This window comes from Gracilinanus agilis, chromosome 2, assembly GCF_016433145.1.
Source record: "Gracilinanus agilis isolate LMUSP501 chromosome 2, AgileGrace, whole genome shotgun sequence".
Classification (NCBI taxonomy): domain Eukaryota; kingdom Metazoa; phylum Chordata; class Mammalia; order Didelphimorphia; family Didelphidae; genus Gracilinanus; species Gracilinanus agilis.
In genome coordinates, this window is record NC_058131.1 from 169,112,187 (window position 1) to 169,132,368 (window position 20,182).

At 36.6% G+C, this 20,182-nt stretch overlaps 1 protein-coding gene across 1 annotated transcript in view; it reads right to left on the reverse strand.

Annotated features, from left to right (window-relative positions):
- Window positions 1-2,052: 2,052 nt before the first annotated feature.
- LOC123234855 (disintegrin and metalloproteinase domain-containing protein 2-like) overlaps window positions 2,053-20,182 on the reverse strand; it is a 123,324-nt gene continuing 105,194 nt past the window's right edge. The window contains exons 19-20 of the mRNA XM_044660850.1: window positions 5,218-5,380; window positions 2,053-2,107 (exon numbers count right to left, since the gene is read on the reverse strand). Coding sequence (XP_044516785.1) covers window positions 2,053-2,107; window positions 5,218-5,380 — 218 coding nt within the window. The remainder of the gene's footprint in view (window positions 2,108-5,217; window positions 5,381-20,182) is intronic.

Below are 20,182 nucleotides of genomic sequence, written 5' to 3' on the forward strand. Positions count from 1 at the left end.
TCAACCATTTTCCTAAAAGCAATTTTATGAAAAAAAAGGAATTTTAGAGTTTTTTAGTGATTTGTTAAAAGTTCAACAATGGTAATGCAAAAGCCACAATTCAGACACCCATCTCCCCTGAAATTTACCTTCTTTAAAATGGAATAACTTTTTTTTACAAAATTCATCATTTCAGCGTTTTAGTTTATGTGAAAGGAAAATGTGTTTAAATTTCAAAGCTTTTCAAGCTGCATCTCTATAAGTACATTGCTATCAAAATCACTTTTACTGTTATATTTTACATAAAACAAAATGTTCAAAGTTCTAGTCTTATCCATCTAGAACACAGCAATTTTTTTCAAGAAGAATTTTGTATCAATACTGAAAAAGACACACAAATCTGACCCATTTCTAAAAACTACTGGAGAAGAGACTTTATTTACTTTCTTGTTGTGTTGATTTAAAAAAAAACATATTAACATCTTTTTATTTTACTTATACTGTACTTCTATTTCCCAACATATCTTTCTCCCACCCCCAGAGAATCATCCTGACATAACAAAGGAAAACAGATAAGGGGAAAAAAGCTAACTAACAAGTCAGTCAAATCCAACACAATATTTAAAGTCCCAGAATCTGTTCTCCCTCTCCCTCTTGCTCTCCTTTCTCCCCTTCCTCTTCTCCAATCTCTCCCTCTCTCTGTTGGTAGGTCCTAACCTGAATCGTTTGGAGGGAGTTTTCTATACTAGTAAAGTCACAGATCTAGTCCCTTCCTTTTCTCTTAATATTTTTGGCATTTAAACAATTTCTTTTTGCATTCTGTCATTACATCCTCTCCAGCCCCTTCCCCTTTACTGGTAGGTAGACCTCTGAGGCTGGACTACAATACTTAGCTATGGGGATATAGGCTTTATAAGCTTGAGTCATTGGCACATTTACTTTTTAGAGGAATAAGACTCAACTTAGTTGGGTCTCAATCTCCTTTACTTGAGGGAGGGAAGAGAGTAAGCATTTCTAAAGTGGCTACAATGTGCCAGACACTATGTTAAGCAAACTGCTTAGATATTGTATATATATCATCTATCTCATTTGATCCTCACAACAATGCTGCAACATAGGTGTTATTATTATCCCCAATTTACTTTGGATGAAACTGAGGCAGAGATTAGGTGATATAACCAGAGTCACACAGCTAGTAACCATATAGGGAAGGATTTGAATTTGGATCTTCCTGACTCCAGACCCAGTATTCTAACTATTACACCATCAGCAGCCATCAGTCTCAATTCAGTCATCCATGCTGAGACTCTACCTGATTCATCCTACCTTTCTCCTTTTCTGCACATGGCTTAGAAGAATCAGTATCAGATCATTTAGTGGTATGAAGGGAGGTGAGAGATGCTTACGCTAAATCACTAACACCCTGGAGGTTCTCTATGCCAGAGTAGTCTCCGGTCAGGGAGCAGCACATTTCCAGTTTAACCAATATCTCCTCTACCCTTTTTATTTCTTGATCAGCATTGGAATCTACTTCTCCTTGCACAATAAAAGTTGGGGATAGGGCAATATTTGTGCAGAATATTTCAAGATTGGGGCATCCCTATTCTAGAGTCAAGAATTAAACAAGCCTGCAAGTTGACTTGTGCTCTTGTTCTGAGTACATGTAGGCTGATGGGGGGAAAGGAGAGGAATGAGTGATCTAAGGAATAACATTCTTTGGTGTTAATTCATAAAGATGCTTTTATCTTGTTATGTGAATTTGGCTGTAATTACTCCATATGTGGCACCCAGTTTTACTGGGGAATGGGAATAGGAAAAAGGAAGGATCAAAGATTGAAGAGGTTTGATGAAAATGTTTAATCTACCACCTTGTTCATCATATGAACCAGAAGTCTGTTTAGACTTTTAACTTTTTATTCCTTGGAGCCATAAACACGAAGTTGCAGCTAAGAGACTAGTATAAGAATTAGCTTGTAGAGGTGAGTGTATTTTTAATTTTAAAAAAAAAACAAATAGCTCTTCTATGTGTTTTTTGTTATGGTACAAAACACATCTGGAACTCACCTTCATGTCTTAAGTTTGGGAGTAGTCATTGGTTTCTTCTATGTGACTGTCTTCTGAAAATGATCTTCATATGAAAAAGAATTTAAAATAAATGGAAAAAAGAACACTTTTCTTACCAACATCTCACTAAGGAAACATTTCCCTGCCTCTCTGAGAATAATGAGTTACCTCTGGACACCTCTAGGCTCCTGGTGCTTAGATAAATTCACCTATTTCGATCTCCCTTAACTGGCCTCTGAAAAACTATTTATTTACTTCAAGGTTCCTCAAAAGATGAGGATAGGTGCTATCATTTAAGGGTAAATCAAAATTGGATTGGTAATTTATGCCTTGATTTATCCATCTTTTAGAGCCTTTGTAGGACCCATATCTTTTTTTTTTGTCCTATCTTAATTCTAGGGCACAAAAATTATCCCAGCAATATCACATTATCTATTTAAATTTACTATTATGTTATGGGGGTTCTTATCATTATACCTTCCACAGAATTTAAGTAAGGTTTTAATTTAGAAAATTCACTTCAACAAAAATTTAGGGCATAGAACAGGATAGGAGAGGCAACAGGAGAGAACATTTTTCCAGCCATGATTATAAGTAGGTTGCTGTAAATCATGTCTAAGTGTCTGTAGATGTAAGTAATATGTGGGTCCATTAGATCTCCAATGGTATTTTGGAGTGATGATGCTTGACCTGGTGCCATGAAAGCTGACCTTCTTCCTTTGGGATATTTGTACTTTACCTTTAAGAAATCTTTTTGCTAGAAAAGGACTTTATGTATGCTCCTCCTTCCTGAAATTAAAACTCCTATCACAATCTACTCATTTACAGAGGCAAGTCCCTTTTAATTCCTAATTCTATGTTTTTCATATAGTTGGTAATGTCAATCTTACACAAAAAGAAGATAATGAGGGCAAGGAAATAAGCATTTATTAAGTGCCTACTGTATGCCAGGCAATGTGCAAATTATTCTATAATCATTATCTTATTTGATCCTTACAACAAATCTAGGAGATAAAGGCTAGACATCTCTTTTCTGATCTTCTCTATTTCTGTCAAGACACCACATTTCTTCCAGGCTCCCAAATCAGTATTCTCAGTGTTAGCCTCAACTTCCAAGTTTCCTACATCCCACATATCCGAACAGTTACCAGATCTTACCATTTTTCTCTCCATATCTCTTGAAAGCAGACCCCTTCTCTTTACTCAGTAACCATCTAAGTTTAGCTTCTCAACATCTCTCACTTAGATTTTTCATAATGCCCTACTTCCAGGAGTGGGGTTGGTCTATATAAGGACCAATCCTGTGCCTAGGAGGGAACTTTGAATTGAAGGAGATTCAGAGTAGCTGGGGGGTGGAGGGGTAGTTAGTTAATTTCAGCCTGGGAAACTCAGGTTGTTTTCTCTTTAATAACGTTTTAAAAAAGGATCAAAGGGGTAGAGTTTTTCTTTTAGCAATCCTCATATGTGAGACAAGCCGAACGATTCCAGGCCAACGTTTCCAACGCTGGTTGTATTTTCACTTTGACTTTGTTGTATTGGTTGTACTTTCTCCTTTGACTTAGTAGTCATGGTAGGAGAGTCAGAATATTCCTTGGTCTATTGCTACCCCTAGGTTCTTTATCACCATCACATAATTACCAGTATCACTCAGTAACTGCTTCTCTTCTGAGATTCATTCAAAACAAATGTGTCACTCCATCAAAATTCTGATAGATATCTATTGACCCCAGGACACCTCCTTTCCTCAGCGAGTTCAGTACGTGGTTCATAGTCTCTTTCTACTCTACACTAATTCTTGTTCTAGGAGACTTCAACATACGCATGATTCTATCCCAAACACATCAGCTTCCCAATTCCTCAAATCTACTCAATTCCCATGATCTATTCTTCCACTCCAACTATAATGCACATAGAAATTAAAAAGTTCTTGATTTTGCAATCACTCAAAAGTGTTTCATTCCATGTTCTGAAAATCCTTATATGACTATAATCTTCTATCATTCCACCTTTCCCTCTGTCTTATGACTCCTCACTCTGTTCTTCATCTTCATTGTGACCTCTAAACTCTCCACCTCTGTTTTATTTTCCCCAAGGCCAGTATCTTTCCATTGGCTATCTCCCTTCCCTATAAATCCCTCTGGTGAGCCAGTTCAGTTCTAGAGAGTATGATCTACCACACAAGTCCCTTTCCCTCCTATCCTGTCACCAAACATGTATGACTAAGTCAAAACTTAGATTATTCCCAACATCCACTGACTTTGTTCCCATTTAATATATATTACTGAAAAGAGCTAGAGAAAAGTCATTAAAATCATTAATTGGGTCCATTATTGATTTCTATTACATAATCTTAACGAGGCCCTTATACAGCAAATCAACCCTTTTACATCTCCCTAAATAATTCATTAATTAGCCAAAAATAATAGCTATTCTAAACTTTTTATATTCCTCCTCAGACCACACATGGCATTTACTCTCTCAGTCTCACAACTGAGGACTTTGCCTTTTACCAGCAAATTGAGGTCATTTGGCAAAAGCTCTTCCATCTCCTTTTCTTCTCATCTCCTGTCACTTAGATTTAGTGCCCTAATATTTCTTCTATCTCTATCTTGCTTGAGGAGCATTTCCCAAATGAACTATTCTACACTCACCCTTGATCTCATCCCATCCTGTCTTCTCCAACAAATCTCTACCTTTATCAACCCCTCTCTTACTAATATTCAGTCTTTCTCTAACTATTGGGCAACCTACTGTGGATGAGCTGTTCTGTAGCTAGTTAAGCTCAGCATCAGAAGGTAACCATAATTTGTCACCCAGACCACACTCAAAGGCTTTCTAGCATAGGAAAGCCTGTAAGAAATTATGTTTTACTGGCACAGCTTTTGAGAATCCAGGCAAGCTTCTAAATTCTGAATGGTAAATACTTTTGTTCTACATAATTTTTAGCAGGAAAAATCAAAAGAAGATTAGGATAAAAATAATAAAATGCTTTATAATTTCTTGTTATCCGATTCTTCATCCAAAATGATAGACTTCAACCTCACCAGAAATGTTAATATAACCTTTGAAAATAAAAGCAAAGCTTAATTATCTATTAATAACAATGGCTGGTACAAGGAATTTATATATTAAATGTTAGTAACATCTAATAAATTTTCTAATAAAAAAATTTACTCATCACTTGATGCTTCTTGAACTCTACATTTCCATTTTTGTCCGTGCCATAAAAATTTTGCTGTTACAATTCCTCCTGCTGCAAGAATAAGTACTATGAAGAAGCAAGCTATTACGTTCCACTTTTTAGAACTGGTACTACCAGAAGGTATTACAAATATATCTAGGAAAGAAAATATATTTTTTAAAACTTGGAATCAACCATAATGAAAAACATTTGTTTATGAAACTAGAAAGTCTTAAACTATGTTGTGATTGTCTTGATGCATCATTAATTTCATTTATATAAATAAATTTGACATAAAGTCTGCTATATATTTTATATATAATGTATACATATATACAAGTATGATTATCTATTAATCTTTCCTAAATTTCCACTCTGATCCATCATCATGGAGTTAAGGTAATTTCACTTATTAAGGGTTATGCCAAGATACCATTAACAAGTTCTGGAAATATTCCTAAGCTAGATAGTCTACCTATATGAACAAAGAGAAAGATGTCAGATCTATGACCAGAAATGCTTTCTTTGTCAGGGAAGAGAATAGCAAACTCACTATATTACCCATTCTGTAAAATGGTGCTGAGGATTAGGTTAACTCTTTTAGATTTTCATGTAACATCATTATTAACATTGAGTTTGTACTCCACAAAACCCTCCAGATGGTCAGTCACAAAACTTCACAGTTCTCTTATACCAGTGGTTCCCAAACTTTTTTGGCCTACCGCCCCCTTTCCAGAAAAAATATTACTTAGCGCCCCCTGTCATATACTATCACCACCCCATTACAGTTATTCACCACCCCCAAATGCACCTGTGGCCATCACCACACCGCCCCCCCACCCGATCGCTGCAGCACTCACCAGGGGGCGGTGGCACCCACTTTGGGAATCACTGTCTTATACTATATTTGTGGATTTGGAGTATTTTTCATATAACTAAAATAGTTTTAATTTCTTCATTTAAGAAGTGCCCTTTTGTATCTTTGATCTCTTTAGTATGTAGACCTGGTAGTGGTATTGCTACGTCAAAAGATGTACAGTTTTATGACCTTTCAGCTAGGGTTCAAAATGGTTCTCAATAATATTTCTATCAGTTTACCACTCCACCAACAATGTATCAGTGTCTCAATTTCCATCCATCTCCTGCAACATTTGTCATTTTCTTTTTTTGTTATATTGGTCAATCTAATAGGTGTGAAGGAATACCTCATAGTTGTTTTAATTTGCATTTCTCTAGTCGTGATTTGGAGTATTTTTCATATGACTAAAATAGTTTTAATTTCTTCATCTGACTATTGCCCTTTAGTATCTTTAGACCATTTATCAATTGGAGAATCATTTGTATTCTTAAATATGTACTTTAAAATGTAAGTCACTTTAAATGGATGGGGTTTTTGGTAGATTTCAAGTTCAACTTAAGTCAACAATATGATATAGTATCCAAGAGAGTCAATGTAAACTCAAGCCACATTAAGAAAGGCATGGTGACCAAGATAAGAAAAGTGATAATCATATTATACTATGTCCTGGTAAGACCATATCTGGAATATTGTGTTCAGTTCTGGGAACTAAATTTTAAGAAACAAGTTACTAAAGGAAAAGGAATACAGAAAAAGAAAACCATGATAATGAAGGGCTTCTGTTTATGTTATATGAAGAATGGGGCTGGGTTAACTAGTGAAAGAAAAGAAGCCCATAAGAAGTGTTATTAAGCATTTTAAGGGATGTCATGAACACAGAGAATGATACTTGTTCTTCTTAGCCTCAAGGGAGATATTAAAAGCAAAGGAGGATCTTAAGAAGAATTTTTAAATCATGTCCAAGATTACAAGAAAAATTGGGGAAAGGAATAAAGAGAATCATGGGGGGGAAAGTCAGTAGCTTGGTAAAGAAAGCAAAAAAATTGGAAAAAAGAAATACAAAAATCCCACTGAAATAAACAACTCCATAAAAAGTAAAATTGGCCAAATGGAAATGGAAATGGAAAAAAAAACAACACAACATTTCAATTAAGAACAGTAGAATAAGTGGAAACTAATGACTTCAATAGAAATAAAAAACAATAAAATTTAATTAAATTAAAAGAATGAAATTATAGCCAAATTCTAGAGCTCTTAGGCACAGAAGAAAATACTGCAAGAAGCCAGAAAAAAAACATTCAGATGTCATGGAGCCACAGTCAGGATTACACAGAAACTAGCACCTTCTATATTGAAGGCTTGGAACATATTATTCTGGAATGAAAGAAAGTAGAATTACCACAAAGAATCGTCTACACAGTGAAACTGAGTATAATCTTCCATTGGAGAAATGGACATGTAATGAAATACAAGACTTTCAAGTTTTTCTGTTGAAAAGATCATACATGAACAGAAAATTTGATGGTCAAATATAAGACAAAAGAAAAGCATGAAAAGAAAAGCAGGAAAGAGTAATCTTAAGGGATTCAGTAAGATTCAACTGTTTATAAGTCTACATGGAAAACACTTCTAACTTTTAAGAATTATATCACTATAAAGGCAGTTACACAGACAAGGGGCATGGAAATACATTGAATATAATATTTTCAAAATTAAGAGGAAAGAAAGAGGAATGTATTGAGAGAAAAGAGAAGGAAAGGTAGAAGAGAGGTAATTATTTCATAAAAAGAAGTTCAAAATTTGTTACAATGGAGGGGAAAATGGGAAATGCCAGGCAATGCTTAAATCTTACTGTCATCAGAATTGCCTCAAAAATGGAATGACATCTATACTCATTTGGGTATATAAATCTATATTACCTTATAAGGAAATAAGAGAAGAGGTTAAGAAAGAAAAACAAAATAAGAAATCATGATCTTGGACAAAGCGGAAGAAAAATAGATCTAGTTAAAAGAAGTAAGGAAGAAAACTATATCTTGATAAAAGGTGCCATAGGCAATAAAGTAATATCCATACTGAATATATATGCACCAAATAGTAGAGCACTCCAAGTTTTTAAAAGACAAGTTAAATGAGTTACAGGAATAAATTGACAGTAAAACTATACTAGTGAGAGATCCCAACTTTCAGTTCTCATAACTCAATAAATTTAAAAGAAAAACAAAAAAGAAGTTAAATATGTAAAAAGAATTTAAGAAAATTTAGATATTATACTTCTTTGGAGAAAATTCAATGAGATTAGAAAGGAATATATCTTTTTTTGCAGTGGTACAATCACAAAAATTGACCATATATTAGGGCATAAAAACCTCACGACCAAATGAAAAAATGCAGAAATATTAAATGTATCCTTTTAAATTAAAAGTCATTGGAAACTAAACAATCTAATTCTAAAGAATGAGTGAGTAAAAGAACAAATAATAGAAATAATTAATAATTTCATTGAAGAAAATAAGGAGAAAACATACCAAAATGTAGGGGATGGAACCAAAGCAATACTTTGGGAAATTTTATATTTCCTAAATTTTTATATTCCCTAAATCCTTACATAAATAAAATAGAGACAGAGGAGTTTGGTAAATAGTTTACTAAAAAAATCTAGAATAAAGAACAAATTATAATTAGGGAAATATGGCAGAGTAGAGGATGAGACTACCTTGGACTCCAAACTTCTCCACAAACAATCAAAAATAACATCATAGAATCAATACTAAACATGGCAGAGATCTTTGAAAAGTGTCTGAAAAAAAGCAGAGCAGACAAGTAAAATGTAATAGGAAGGTTCATGACCTCCCTGGTCACCATTTTACTTGATTGAAGCATGAAGCATAAACGCCCCGACAAAAACACAAATAACTTGGAAACAAACAGCAAGTCCTAGGGTTAGGTTAATCAGCCTTATCTTGTCTACTTATCATTTTTTAAAGAAAAAGATAGATGAATTAAAGATTATAGACAAGGGATGGAAAATCTTTTTGAGACCAAGTGCCCAAATTATACCCTCATGCTATGTATGAGCTGCCCCATTACCCCAGACAGGGGAGTGAAGAAGCACTCCCATTGTGCTGCTGGGCAGAGTGAAAAATGTCCTCAGGCATGGTGGAGAGGGGGAAGGGAGCAGCCCCCTCCAGCACATTTGCCATAGGTTCACCAACATGGCTATAGACCAATCTCTCTAATGAATATTAATTCTAAAACTTTAATTAAAATATGAGCAGAGGGATGATAGAAAAATGTCACAAGGATTTCGCTCTATGATCAGGAAGGATGCGCACCGGAAATGCAAAGCTAGTTCAACATTAGGAAAACTATCAACATAATTGACAGAATCAATAACAACACCAACAGAAAATCCTATAATTATCTCAATAGATGCAGAAAAAAGCTTTTGACAAAATATAATTCCCATTCTTATTAAAAACACTAGGTAGCATAGGAATAAATGGAACATTCCTTAGAATGATAAGTAAGCTTTATATAACACTAACCATGAGTATTATCTGTAATGCAGACAAGCTAGAATCCTTCCTAGAAAGATCAGAAGTGAAACGAATATCCATTATCATCTCTATTACTTAATATTGTAATTAAAATGCTAGCTATAATAATATTAGAAGAAAAGGAAAGTTAAAGAATTAGAATAGGCAATGAAGAAATAAAACTATTAGTTTATAAATCATATGATGATATACTTAGAGGATCAACTAAAAAATTAGTTGAAATAATTAAAAATGTTAGCAAACTTGGAGGATATAAATTAAACCCACATAAATCATCAGCATTTCTACATATTATCAACAATTCTTAGCAGTTAATAATAGAAAAAGAAATTCCACTTAAATTAATGGCAGATAATATAAAGTCCTAGGGCGTCTATTTGCCAAAACAAATCCAGGAACTCTAGGAACTCAATAACACCACTTTTCACACAGATAAAGTCAGATCTTACCAAATGGGAAAACATTAATTGCTCTTAGGTATGTCAAGCAAAAATCTAATAAAAATTGCAACTTTACTTAAATTAATCTACTTATTCAGTGCCATAACAGTCTAACTGCCCCAAATTATTTTATAGAGGTAGAAAAAATAATAAAATTTATCTAGAAGAAGAAATATCATTAATATCAAAGGGATCTATGGGAGAAAATTAAAGAATGAATCCTATCAGTACCAGATTTCAAACTGTATTATAAAGCAGTAATCATCATAACAACCTGATAGTAATTAAGAATTAATGGTAGATCAGTGAAAAAGATTAGGTGCATAATACCTAGTAACAAATGACCATAAGTATTTAGTGTTTGAGAAATCAAAAGATCCAAGCTTTAAGGATAAGAATTCACTATTTGACAAAAAATGTTGGGAAAATTTAAAAATTACATGGCAGAGACAGAGGATATAATAATATCACACACTGTTCAAGATAAGGTCAGCATGAGTACTTGATTTAGACATAAATAGTGATACCATAAGCAAATTAGGGAAGCAGAGAATAATTTGCCTTTAGATGTATGGATTAGGTCAGATTTTGTGGCTAAGCAAAGAGAAACTAGGTATACACCAATATATTACACCATATAACAAGATAAGGTGAAAATAAGTACATGATTTACTAATAAAAGGTGATATCTTAAGGAGGTTAGAGCAGCATGGAATAGTTTATCTGTCAGATCTCTGGATAAAGGAAGAATTTATGACCAAACAAGAAATAGATAGCATCACATAAAACTGTGCATACCCTTTGATCTAGTAATATCATTACTGTGTTTGTATCCCAGAAAACACCAAGAAAATGAAAGAAGACCTTTTGGTACAAAAGTTTATAGCACCTCTTTTTGTGATGGCAAAATGGCTAATTTTGTTTTTTATTAAATTTAAATGAGTTTAAAAGGAAAACATAAAACTAGACAGGGGAGAATTACAATAAGTGTCTCTGTCAGAAGCCTCATCTCTCAAATAGATGAGAACCTAATCAATATCTTGTGGAGAGAAAGGTGTCTAATGTTTATGTGTTCTCTTCTGGGAAATACTCCTGGTGCCCTTTTTGAAGATGAACCCCAAATACTCGACTCTGGTCTTTACCCACTGAAGTTTGGATTTTGACACCTCATGTCCCCTTTTGCCTAGCTCTTTGAGCAAGTGCATGCTGTCCCTTTGACAGATGTCAGCTGATGGTGACATTAACAGGATGTCATCAACATAATGCACCATCTTGCTATCTTGGAAAGTGATCGACTCAAGGTCTCTCTGCAAGACTTGGCAGAAGACTGAGGCTGAATCTGAGAGTCCCTGAGGGAGCCTCGTACACAAGACTGATTTGCCTTGCCATGTAAAGGTGAACAGGTGTTGGTTATCTCTGTGCAGAGGAACAGAAAAATATGCTGAACAGAGATTGATGACTATGAACCAAGCAGCTGTGTTTGGTATGGCTGTTAAGATCTGAGATGGACTAGGAACCACAGCATAGGTATTCTTCACGTGGTTATTAACAGCTCTTAGATCTTGTACCAATCGCCATTAAGTCTTCCCATAAGAAGTTAATTTGGCTTTCTTCACAGGCATGATAGGGCTGTTCTATTGTGAGAAGCCATATCTTAAAATTCCTTGTTGTAATAAACTCTCTATGATGGGTTTCACTCCCTCAATAGCATCCTTGCTCAACTTAAACTGAAGAATTCATGGTGGTAATCCTTCCTTAACTTCTATTCTCACTGGCACAGCAGACGAGATTCTGCCCACATCATTTGAATTTTGAGCCCATACATAGTCTGGTATGTCATCAGAAACCTGATAAATACTGTCACTTTGATGGTATGTTGGTTCCTCACTGCATGTGTCTAAAAATAGGTTGGGAGGATGTTTCAGAGATCTCTTAGGTAAATGCAGATAGATTTGCCCATTGGGTTGGCATTGGATAGTAGCAGCTAATTTACATAAAAGATCCCTCCTGACTAGATTCGAAAGACACAATGGCATTAACAAAAAAAAGTGTGCTTGACAGTGAGAGGGCCAAGTTTTACCATTTTGGCCTTGAGCTTTAGGACTCATTGTGCTATCAATGAAGCACCTCTCACTCTCAAACTGCCCTGATATTTGCATCCTTCCAGAGCCTGATGAAGAACAGAAATTGTAGCCCCAGTGTCCAGGAATGCATCATAAATGACCCCCCCAATTTCCAGGCTAACCAGGGGTTCCCTATGGCTACTGGACTTAGCTGGGACTAAGGGTAATAGAGAATCCTCAGTAGATTGCATGTATTCACTTTGGATACAGTCTTGCATATGGTCTTGCACAAGCACTTCCTCAAGTCTTGCGTTATCACTGTCAGCTAAAACAGAAATTTCTGCAGCACGATCAGAAATTCTGCGTCTGGGAGTCATTGTGGAATGTTGGACTAGGAAGCAGCTGGCCTCTCTCCCTCACAGCAGTGTGAGAAACCTTGGAATTCTGAGAAGCAAACTGACTTAAGTCTGGAGCAGTGGAAATATCACTACTCCTAACAACTTCTCTGTTGTTTTGAACTTCACAGTCTTCAAGTGTAGAAATTTTCCCATCAGTTGTGTCAGGGAACATTTGATAGGTGTTTTGTATTCCCTTCAACGCTTCTGGTTCATCTCCCAACTCAAATACTGTTTGGCGGTCACTATACAGCCCTGCTGGTAGAATGACTGATGGTTGATCTTGACTAGCCTCAGCCACTGAACAAGACTCAGTGATGTTACTACTGAATTCATTAGTTACATCAGATAACAGATTAAGAATCTCTCTCTCCCCAGCCTCTGGGTGAAATTCTATAGCTAAGGGATTAATAAAACTAACCAATGAACTCTCTGTATTACTGATCTCACTCAGTAACACAGTGCCCTGCTCTTCAAAAGTCAAGCCTCTCTCAACATTCTGTTTGGCTGGCTCTCTAGTCACATCTTGGTTTTTATGTCTTGAACAAATGAATGGTGTAGAACATTGAGACATAACTCCTTTAGGGTTACAAATGATATTTCTTCATGAATACATTGTAAATCCCTATTACTTTCTTCTTTAAGCTATGCTGTTGTTTTACACTTGGAATAAAGACAGGGGTTGGAGATTTCAATGACTCCAAGCAAGATTGCAATGCTCCTGGAGATAAGCCAATACATAGTCTTGCATAGCCCTTTCACTTCACATCCAATCCTATTGAGGTGGAATGTGTAAGCTGAACCCTTTTATAGTCATCCTCATCTGTCCCATAAATCTCTTTGCATATTTGCAATATAGCTACCCATACTTGGTCTTCTGCCACAGAAATATTGTTTTCTGTGCATCTTGCTACAGACATATACACTCCCTTTCCCAGTCTTTTAGAAACATCCATTAGTCCTAGATTCAATACACACACATCATTTTCGGTAAAGTCAGTCATTTTTTTTCTTTTCTTTTTTTTAATAATTTTTATTTTTTAGAAAAGTTAACATGGTTACATGATTCATACCCTTACTTTCCCCTTCACCCCCAACCTCTGCCCCCCCACCCCCCATAGCCGCTGCACATTTCCACTGGTTTTAATGTGTGTCATTGATCAAGACCCATTTCCAAATTGTTGATAGTTGAATTGGTGTGGTAGTTTCCAGACTACATCCCCAATCATGTCTGCCTCAACCCATGTGTTCAAGTAGTTGCTTTTCTTCTGTGTTTCCACTCCTGCAGTTCTTCCTCTGAATGTGGGTAGTGTTCTTTACCATAAGTTCCTCAGAACTGTTCTGGGTAATTGCACTGCTGCTAGTATAGAAGTCCATTACATTCAATTTTAACAGTGTATTGGTCTCTGTGTACAATGTTCTTCTGGCTCTGCATCTTTCGCTCTGCATCACTTCCTGGAGGTCTTTCCAGTTCACATGGAATTCCTCCAGTTTATTATTCCTTTGAGTGCAATAGTATTCCATCACCAGCATATACCACAATTTGTTAAGCCATTCCCCAATTGAAGGGAATACCCTCATTTTCCAGTTTTTTGCCACCACAAACAAGTCAGTCATTTTTGAAGCCTCAGTTCATAAGCTTTTTGGAATTGCATGTTCTGCCAAATACCTCTCCATCTGATTCAATGATGGGGATTGGCTAAACTTTTTACAGGCTTGTGAACAACTCTTTCAGACTTGTTGGACCATCTGGAATTGTAGTAAGTTTTTTTGGTGTTCCTGTCCCTTTGGCTTGAGGTGTTATTGTCTTTGCCAAAGTCAATTTGTTGCCTAAATCTACACTGCCATACCACGTTGCCAACTCTTCAGCATAGGTAGCATCTCCGCGAAGAGTTTTTAGGATTGTAATTGCCAGAAGGTTGCCTGGACTGACTAAGCCCCCTGCTGGCCTGGAGGGCCAAGTTCTTTATCACCTCAATTTCTTTGTCCTTTCTAGCCTGTTTGAGGTGTTTCCTAAGATCTGCTATAATAGAATCCTTCTCAGAGTCACTTTGCGTAGCTTCTCTAACATCTCTTTGCTTTGAATCATGAATATAGGATGCATGTTGATGAATCTCTGCTAGAGACAATGTCTCCCATTGGGGTCAGCTCTGCATAAAATATGATTGAATAGGCAGTGAAGCACCTTTCATGAAGTTTGAGCTTCTCAAACTTCAATCACGAATTGGGACACTTAGCATATAGCCGCATTGCTTCAAGCAAGTCTGTTCTACTTGGATCGCATGTTGGCATGGGATGTTAACTCTAGGTCATGGTGAACAGTAGGCGAGGCAGTCAAATTTGGGTTCTTCCTTGTCTCATTTAAAAACTTTTCCTTTTCTGAGGGTGAATAAAATTCCCCCAGAAGAAATTCAATATCATCAAAACTTGGGTTGAATAAAGAAAACACCCTTTTCATTTCTTTGATGGACTTAGAAGGGGAAGTGTAGAACTTAGGAAAATGCCTACAGAGAAGCTCTAGGTCATTGCGTGTAAATGCCTTATACAATTTGACAAGCACAATGCCCTCCCCCTGGCTGTAAAATAGTCCTATTGAATATTGGGAGGACAGAGACTGTGGTTTCAGTCCCTGTGGCTTTATCATGAGTAATCCTATCACTTACTCTCACCTTGTCACTAGCCTTTGTCACTGTCCCAAAATGTTTGAATTCTATTATCTCCAATAGGAGAATCATATAGTCATCTAGATCCTTCACTTCCCTTATTTGTTTGACAATTTGGACCAGCAGTTTCATTTGCTCAAGAACTTCCTGGGATATAGAGTCATTTGTATTCATTGTAGCACCATATGTGTTCAAATGAAAAAGCAGCCAGAGATGGGAACACATTTTCCTAATAGCCTTAAAACTTTGAAACACAGCAAAAATAATTGCAATGGCAGTAGGGATGAAGCAAATAAACTCAGCCAAAGTCACAGCACACCATCTGTAATAGTCATATAGTTATAATATATGTAGAATAAATTGGGGGATCTTTTTAAACAAAAAATCAACCACTCCCTGCATCACCGTCCAGAGAAGCAGGGAGAAGCTACTAATGATGAAGACCATCCTAACTACAGCCATTATAAAAATATTGATTCCTGTATGCTATTTGCCTAGACTGTGCTCACCAATTGTAATGAATGGGTCAGGGGCCTTATGCTGCTAATAAGGCTAGAAAGAGGATGGTGGCAGCTGTACCTGGGGAGGGCTTGAAAATTCTTATAAATGTATCAAGGATCCAACCCAGATAACAGAGCATCAAATGAAACTCTCACTGCTAGACACCAGGCTCCTTTAAGTTATCAGATTACCAGCCCCTTTCCTACTGAGGAAGCAGCTTTCTATTGGTGAATGGTGGGCTGACAGGAAGTGGATGTTGAACTTCCTGCCCTTCAGCAATGGAGTTTGTTCCAGCTGAAACTGCTCAGAACCCTTCCTGTTGCCTGTCCCTGCTTGGCCTTTGATGGTAGACAAATAACCACAGAGTTCTCAAGGTTAAGGCTAAGGGGTTTATTGATAACTGAGTAGTGGGAACAAGGCAGTAGAAAGAGAGTTAGGAAGTACTGATAACTAAGGGTGAAAGGTTGATCTGACTCAGGTTGCTAATAGGTCTTGTCTGGATGGTCTTCTGCTGACCCAGGGCAGGTCAGAGGGATGTTGTCTCTGAATAATAATAAAGTTGATCTTTGACTAAAGGTTTGCCAGTGGTGTTAATAGTATTGATGAGTTGTTTTTCCGGGTCAAGATGGCGGCAGAGTAAAAAGCAGCTGCTTGACCTCTCCTAACTCACACATATAGGACTCCTCAAGAAGACATAAAAACAAATACAGACGAACTAAGGGATCCCACAACAGGGCGCAGCATTGAAGGTATGTGGAATCAGGGCATTTCCATGCTATAAAGAGGTGAAACAGATTTCACTAAAATGCTAGCTGAGCAACCACACACACACACACACCACCACCTACAGTGCCAAATCCAGCACAAAAGAGTCAGAGCAAATTTGGGGCACCCATTAAGTCCTTGACAGCCACCTGGGGTCACCACAGCCAGCTCCTGAGAACAGCAAGACTTAAGACCCCAAGAGGCTAAAGAGCACGTTGACTTTGAACACAGACCCTGAGCGCAGGCTCGAAAACGGATCCTGAGAGCAGGCATGGGCATGGATCCTGAGCACAGGTGGATCTTGGGTGAGGACCCAGTGCAGAGGGGTGTACAACTGTGGAAGCAGTGCCCTGAGACTGCTAAATGAGCTTCAGGCATAGGAACAAGCAAGGGAACCACCAGGAGGCTTGACCCTGAGAAGAACTAGACCTGAGACATCAGGAGCCTAAAGAGAGCAGACATACCCTGGGTGTGAGGATAAAGCTGAGAGGGTGCTGGGATAAAAATGGCAAGACAGTCTCAGGAACACCAGAAGAGAAAGATCAGAAAGAAGAAATCTTTAACACTCAACAACTTTTACACAGAAAAAATCCAGACAAAAGAGCAAACAGAAGAGAACAAACAAATAATCATATCAAAACCTTCCCAAAACAATGAAAACTGGTCACAAGCTCTTGAAGAGTTCAAACCTGAGATGATGAAAAAGATGGAAGAGATTTGGCAAGAAAATAACAGTTTAAAAGGCAGATTTTCACAATTTGAAAAGGAAAACTAGTCTCTAAAAGCTAAAATTGGGCAATTCAAAAAAGATGCCCCCAAATCAAAAGAATTGATAAGCAAATTGGAGACCAACAACAAACAGCTGGAAAACAGGATAGAGATAGACCAAATCAAAAAGGAAAAATCAAAACGTTGTAGCAGAAAACTAGTATCTAAAGACAAGAATTGGGCAATTAGAAGCTAATGATCACTCAAGATAGCAAGAACAAATAAAACAAAGTCAAAAGACTGATAAAATAGAAGGAAATATGAAAAATCTCAATGAGAAATTGACAGATCAAGAAAACAGGTCTAGAAGAGACGATTTGAGAATCATTGGTCTCCCTGAAAAGCAGAAATTAATAGAAATTTGGACTCCATACTAAAAGAAATTATTCAGCAAAACTGCCCTGAAGTTCTACAATAAGAGGGAAATATAGACATTGAAAGGATCCATAGATCACCCTCTACACTAGACCCTGAAAAGACAACCCCCAGGAATATAATAGCCAAATTCAAGAGCTTCCAAGTAAAAGAAACAAGTTTACAAGAATCCAGAAAGAGACAATTCAGATATCAAGAACCACCAATCAGGATCACACAGGATCTGGCAGCCTCCACACTAAAAGACTGCAATATGATATTCAGAAAGGCAAGAGAACTGGGTCTACAACCAAGGATCACCTACCCATCAAACCTGACTATATACTTCCAGGGGAGAGTTTAGGCATTCAACAAGATAGAAGATTTCCAAGTATTTGCACAGAAAAGACCAGGACTAAATGGAAAGTTTGATATCCAACCACAAAAATCAAGAGAAACATGAAAAGGTAAATAAGAAACAGAGGGGAAAGAAAGAAAACTCTTATTTTTTAAATTTGCCCCTTTAAGGGCTTCAATAAGATCTAATTATTTGTGTTCCTATGTGGAGAAGTGTTATGCGTAATTCTCTGTAGTAAACTCTATTCACTATTATAGTATTCACTATTATAGTAATTAGAAGAATTATTCATAGGGAGTGGTTAGAATACTATATGGTCTAAGATGATATGGGGTCTGGGAAAGAGAGGGGTGAATAGTAGAGAACACCATGAGAAACTTGAATGAATAAGAAAAATATGATATTCTATTACACACAAAGAGGGCATGGGAAGGAGAAGGGATGAATACTATTATAAGGAGAGGAAGAGAGCATTAAGAGGTAATATTCAAACCTTAATCTCAGTAATTAACCCTGAGACGGAAGAGTAGCTATATCCATTAGTATATAAGACTCTATCTAACCCTACTGATAAAGTCAGAAGGCATAAACCAAGATGATCAGGGGAGTGGGGCGGTCAAAAAAGGGAGGGGAGGAGAAGGGAGAGGGAATTCAATAGGCCTTAAAAATAAAAATAGGGGAATAATAAGGGAGGGGGTAGAAAGGGAAGTAAATCAAGGGAGGGGACAAGGATTACTGACTTAAAGCAAACCACTGGTTTAAAATGAAATAGTGTAGGAAGAAGGAGTAGAACTAGGAGAGGATACTAAAATGTCAGCAAATGCACAACTGATAATTATAACTCTGAATTTGAACGGGATGAACTCACCCATAAAATGGAAGCAAATAGCAGAGTGGATTAGAAACCAAAATCCTACCATATGTTGTCGAACAAGAAAGACATATGAGGGGGGCAGCTGGGTAGCTCAGTGGAGTGAGAGTCAGGCCTAGAGACAGGAGGTCCTAGGTTCAAACCCAGCCTCAGCCACTTCCCAGCTGTGTGACCCTGAGCAAGTCACTTGACCCCCATTGCCCACCTTTACCAATCTTCTACCTATGAGACAATACACCAAAGTACAAGGGTTTAAAAAAAAAAGACATACGAGGCAGGTGGACATACACAAGTTTAAGGTAAAGGGCTTGAGCAAAATCTTTTGGGCTTCAAATGAGAAAAAGAAGGCAGGAGTGGTGATCATGATTTCAGACAAGGCCAAAGTAAAAATAGATATGATTAAAAAAGACAGGGAAGGTCATTACATCCTGATAAAAGGCAGTATAGACAATGAGGAAATAACACTTCTCAATATGTATGCACCAAGTGGCATAGCACCCAAATTCATAAAGGAGAAACTGGCAGAGGTAAAGAAGAAAATAGATAGTGAAACCATACTAGTGGGAGATCTAAATAATCCTCTTTCAGAGCTAGATAAATCAAACAAAAAATAAATAAGAAAGCGGTAAGAGAGGTGAATGAAGTCAAAGAAATTTAGATTTAATAGATATGTGGAGAAAAATAAATAGGGACAAAAAAGGAATATACCTTCTTTTCAGCTGCACATGATACATTCACAAAGACTGACCATGTAATAGGGCATAGAAACATTGCAAACAAATGCAAAAGAGCACAAATAATAAATGTAACCTTCTCAGATCATAATGCAATAAAAATAATAATTAGTAAGGACACCTCAACAGGCAAATTAAAATCTAATTGGAAATTAAATAATATGATTCTCCAAAACCAGTTAAAAAAGAAATCATAGAAACAATCAACAATTTCATTGAAGAAAATGACAATGATGAGATATCCTACCAAACTCTGTGGGATGCAGCTAAGGCAGTTCTCGGGGGGAAATTTATATCCTTGAGTGCATATATTAACAAATTAGGGAGGGCAGAGACTAATGAATTGGGCATGCAACTTTAAAAGCTAGAACGTGAGCAAATTAAAAATCCCCAGATGAAAACTAAATTAGAAATACTAAAAATCATGGGAGAAATTAATAAAATCAAAAGTAAAAGAACTATTGAATTAATAAATAAGACTAGAAGCTGGTATTTTGAAAAAACACATAAAATAGACACAGTACTGGTAAATCTAATAAAAAAAAGGAGAGAAGAAAACCAAATTGGCAGTATCAAAGATGAAAAGGGAGACCTCACTTCTAATGAAGGGGAAATTAAGGCAATCAT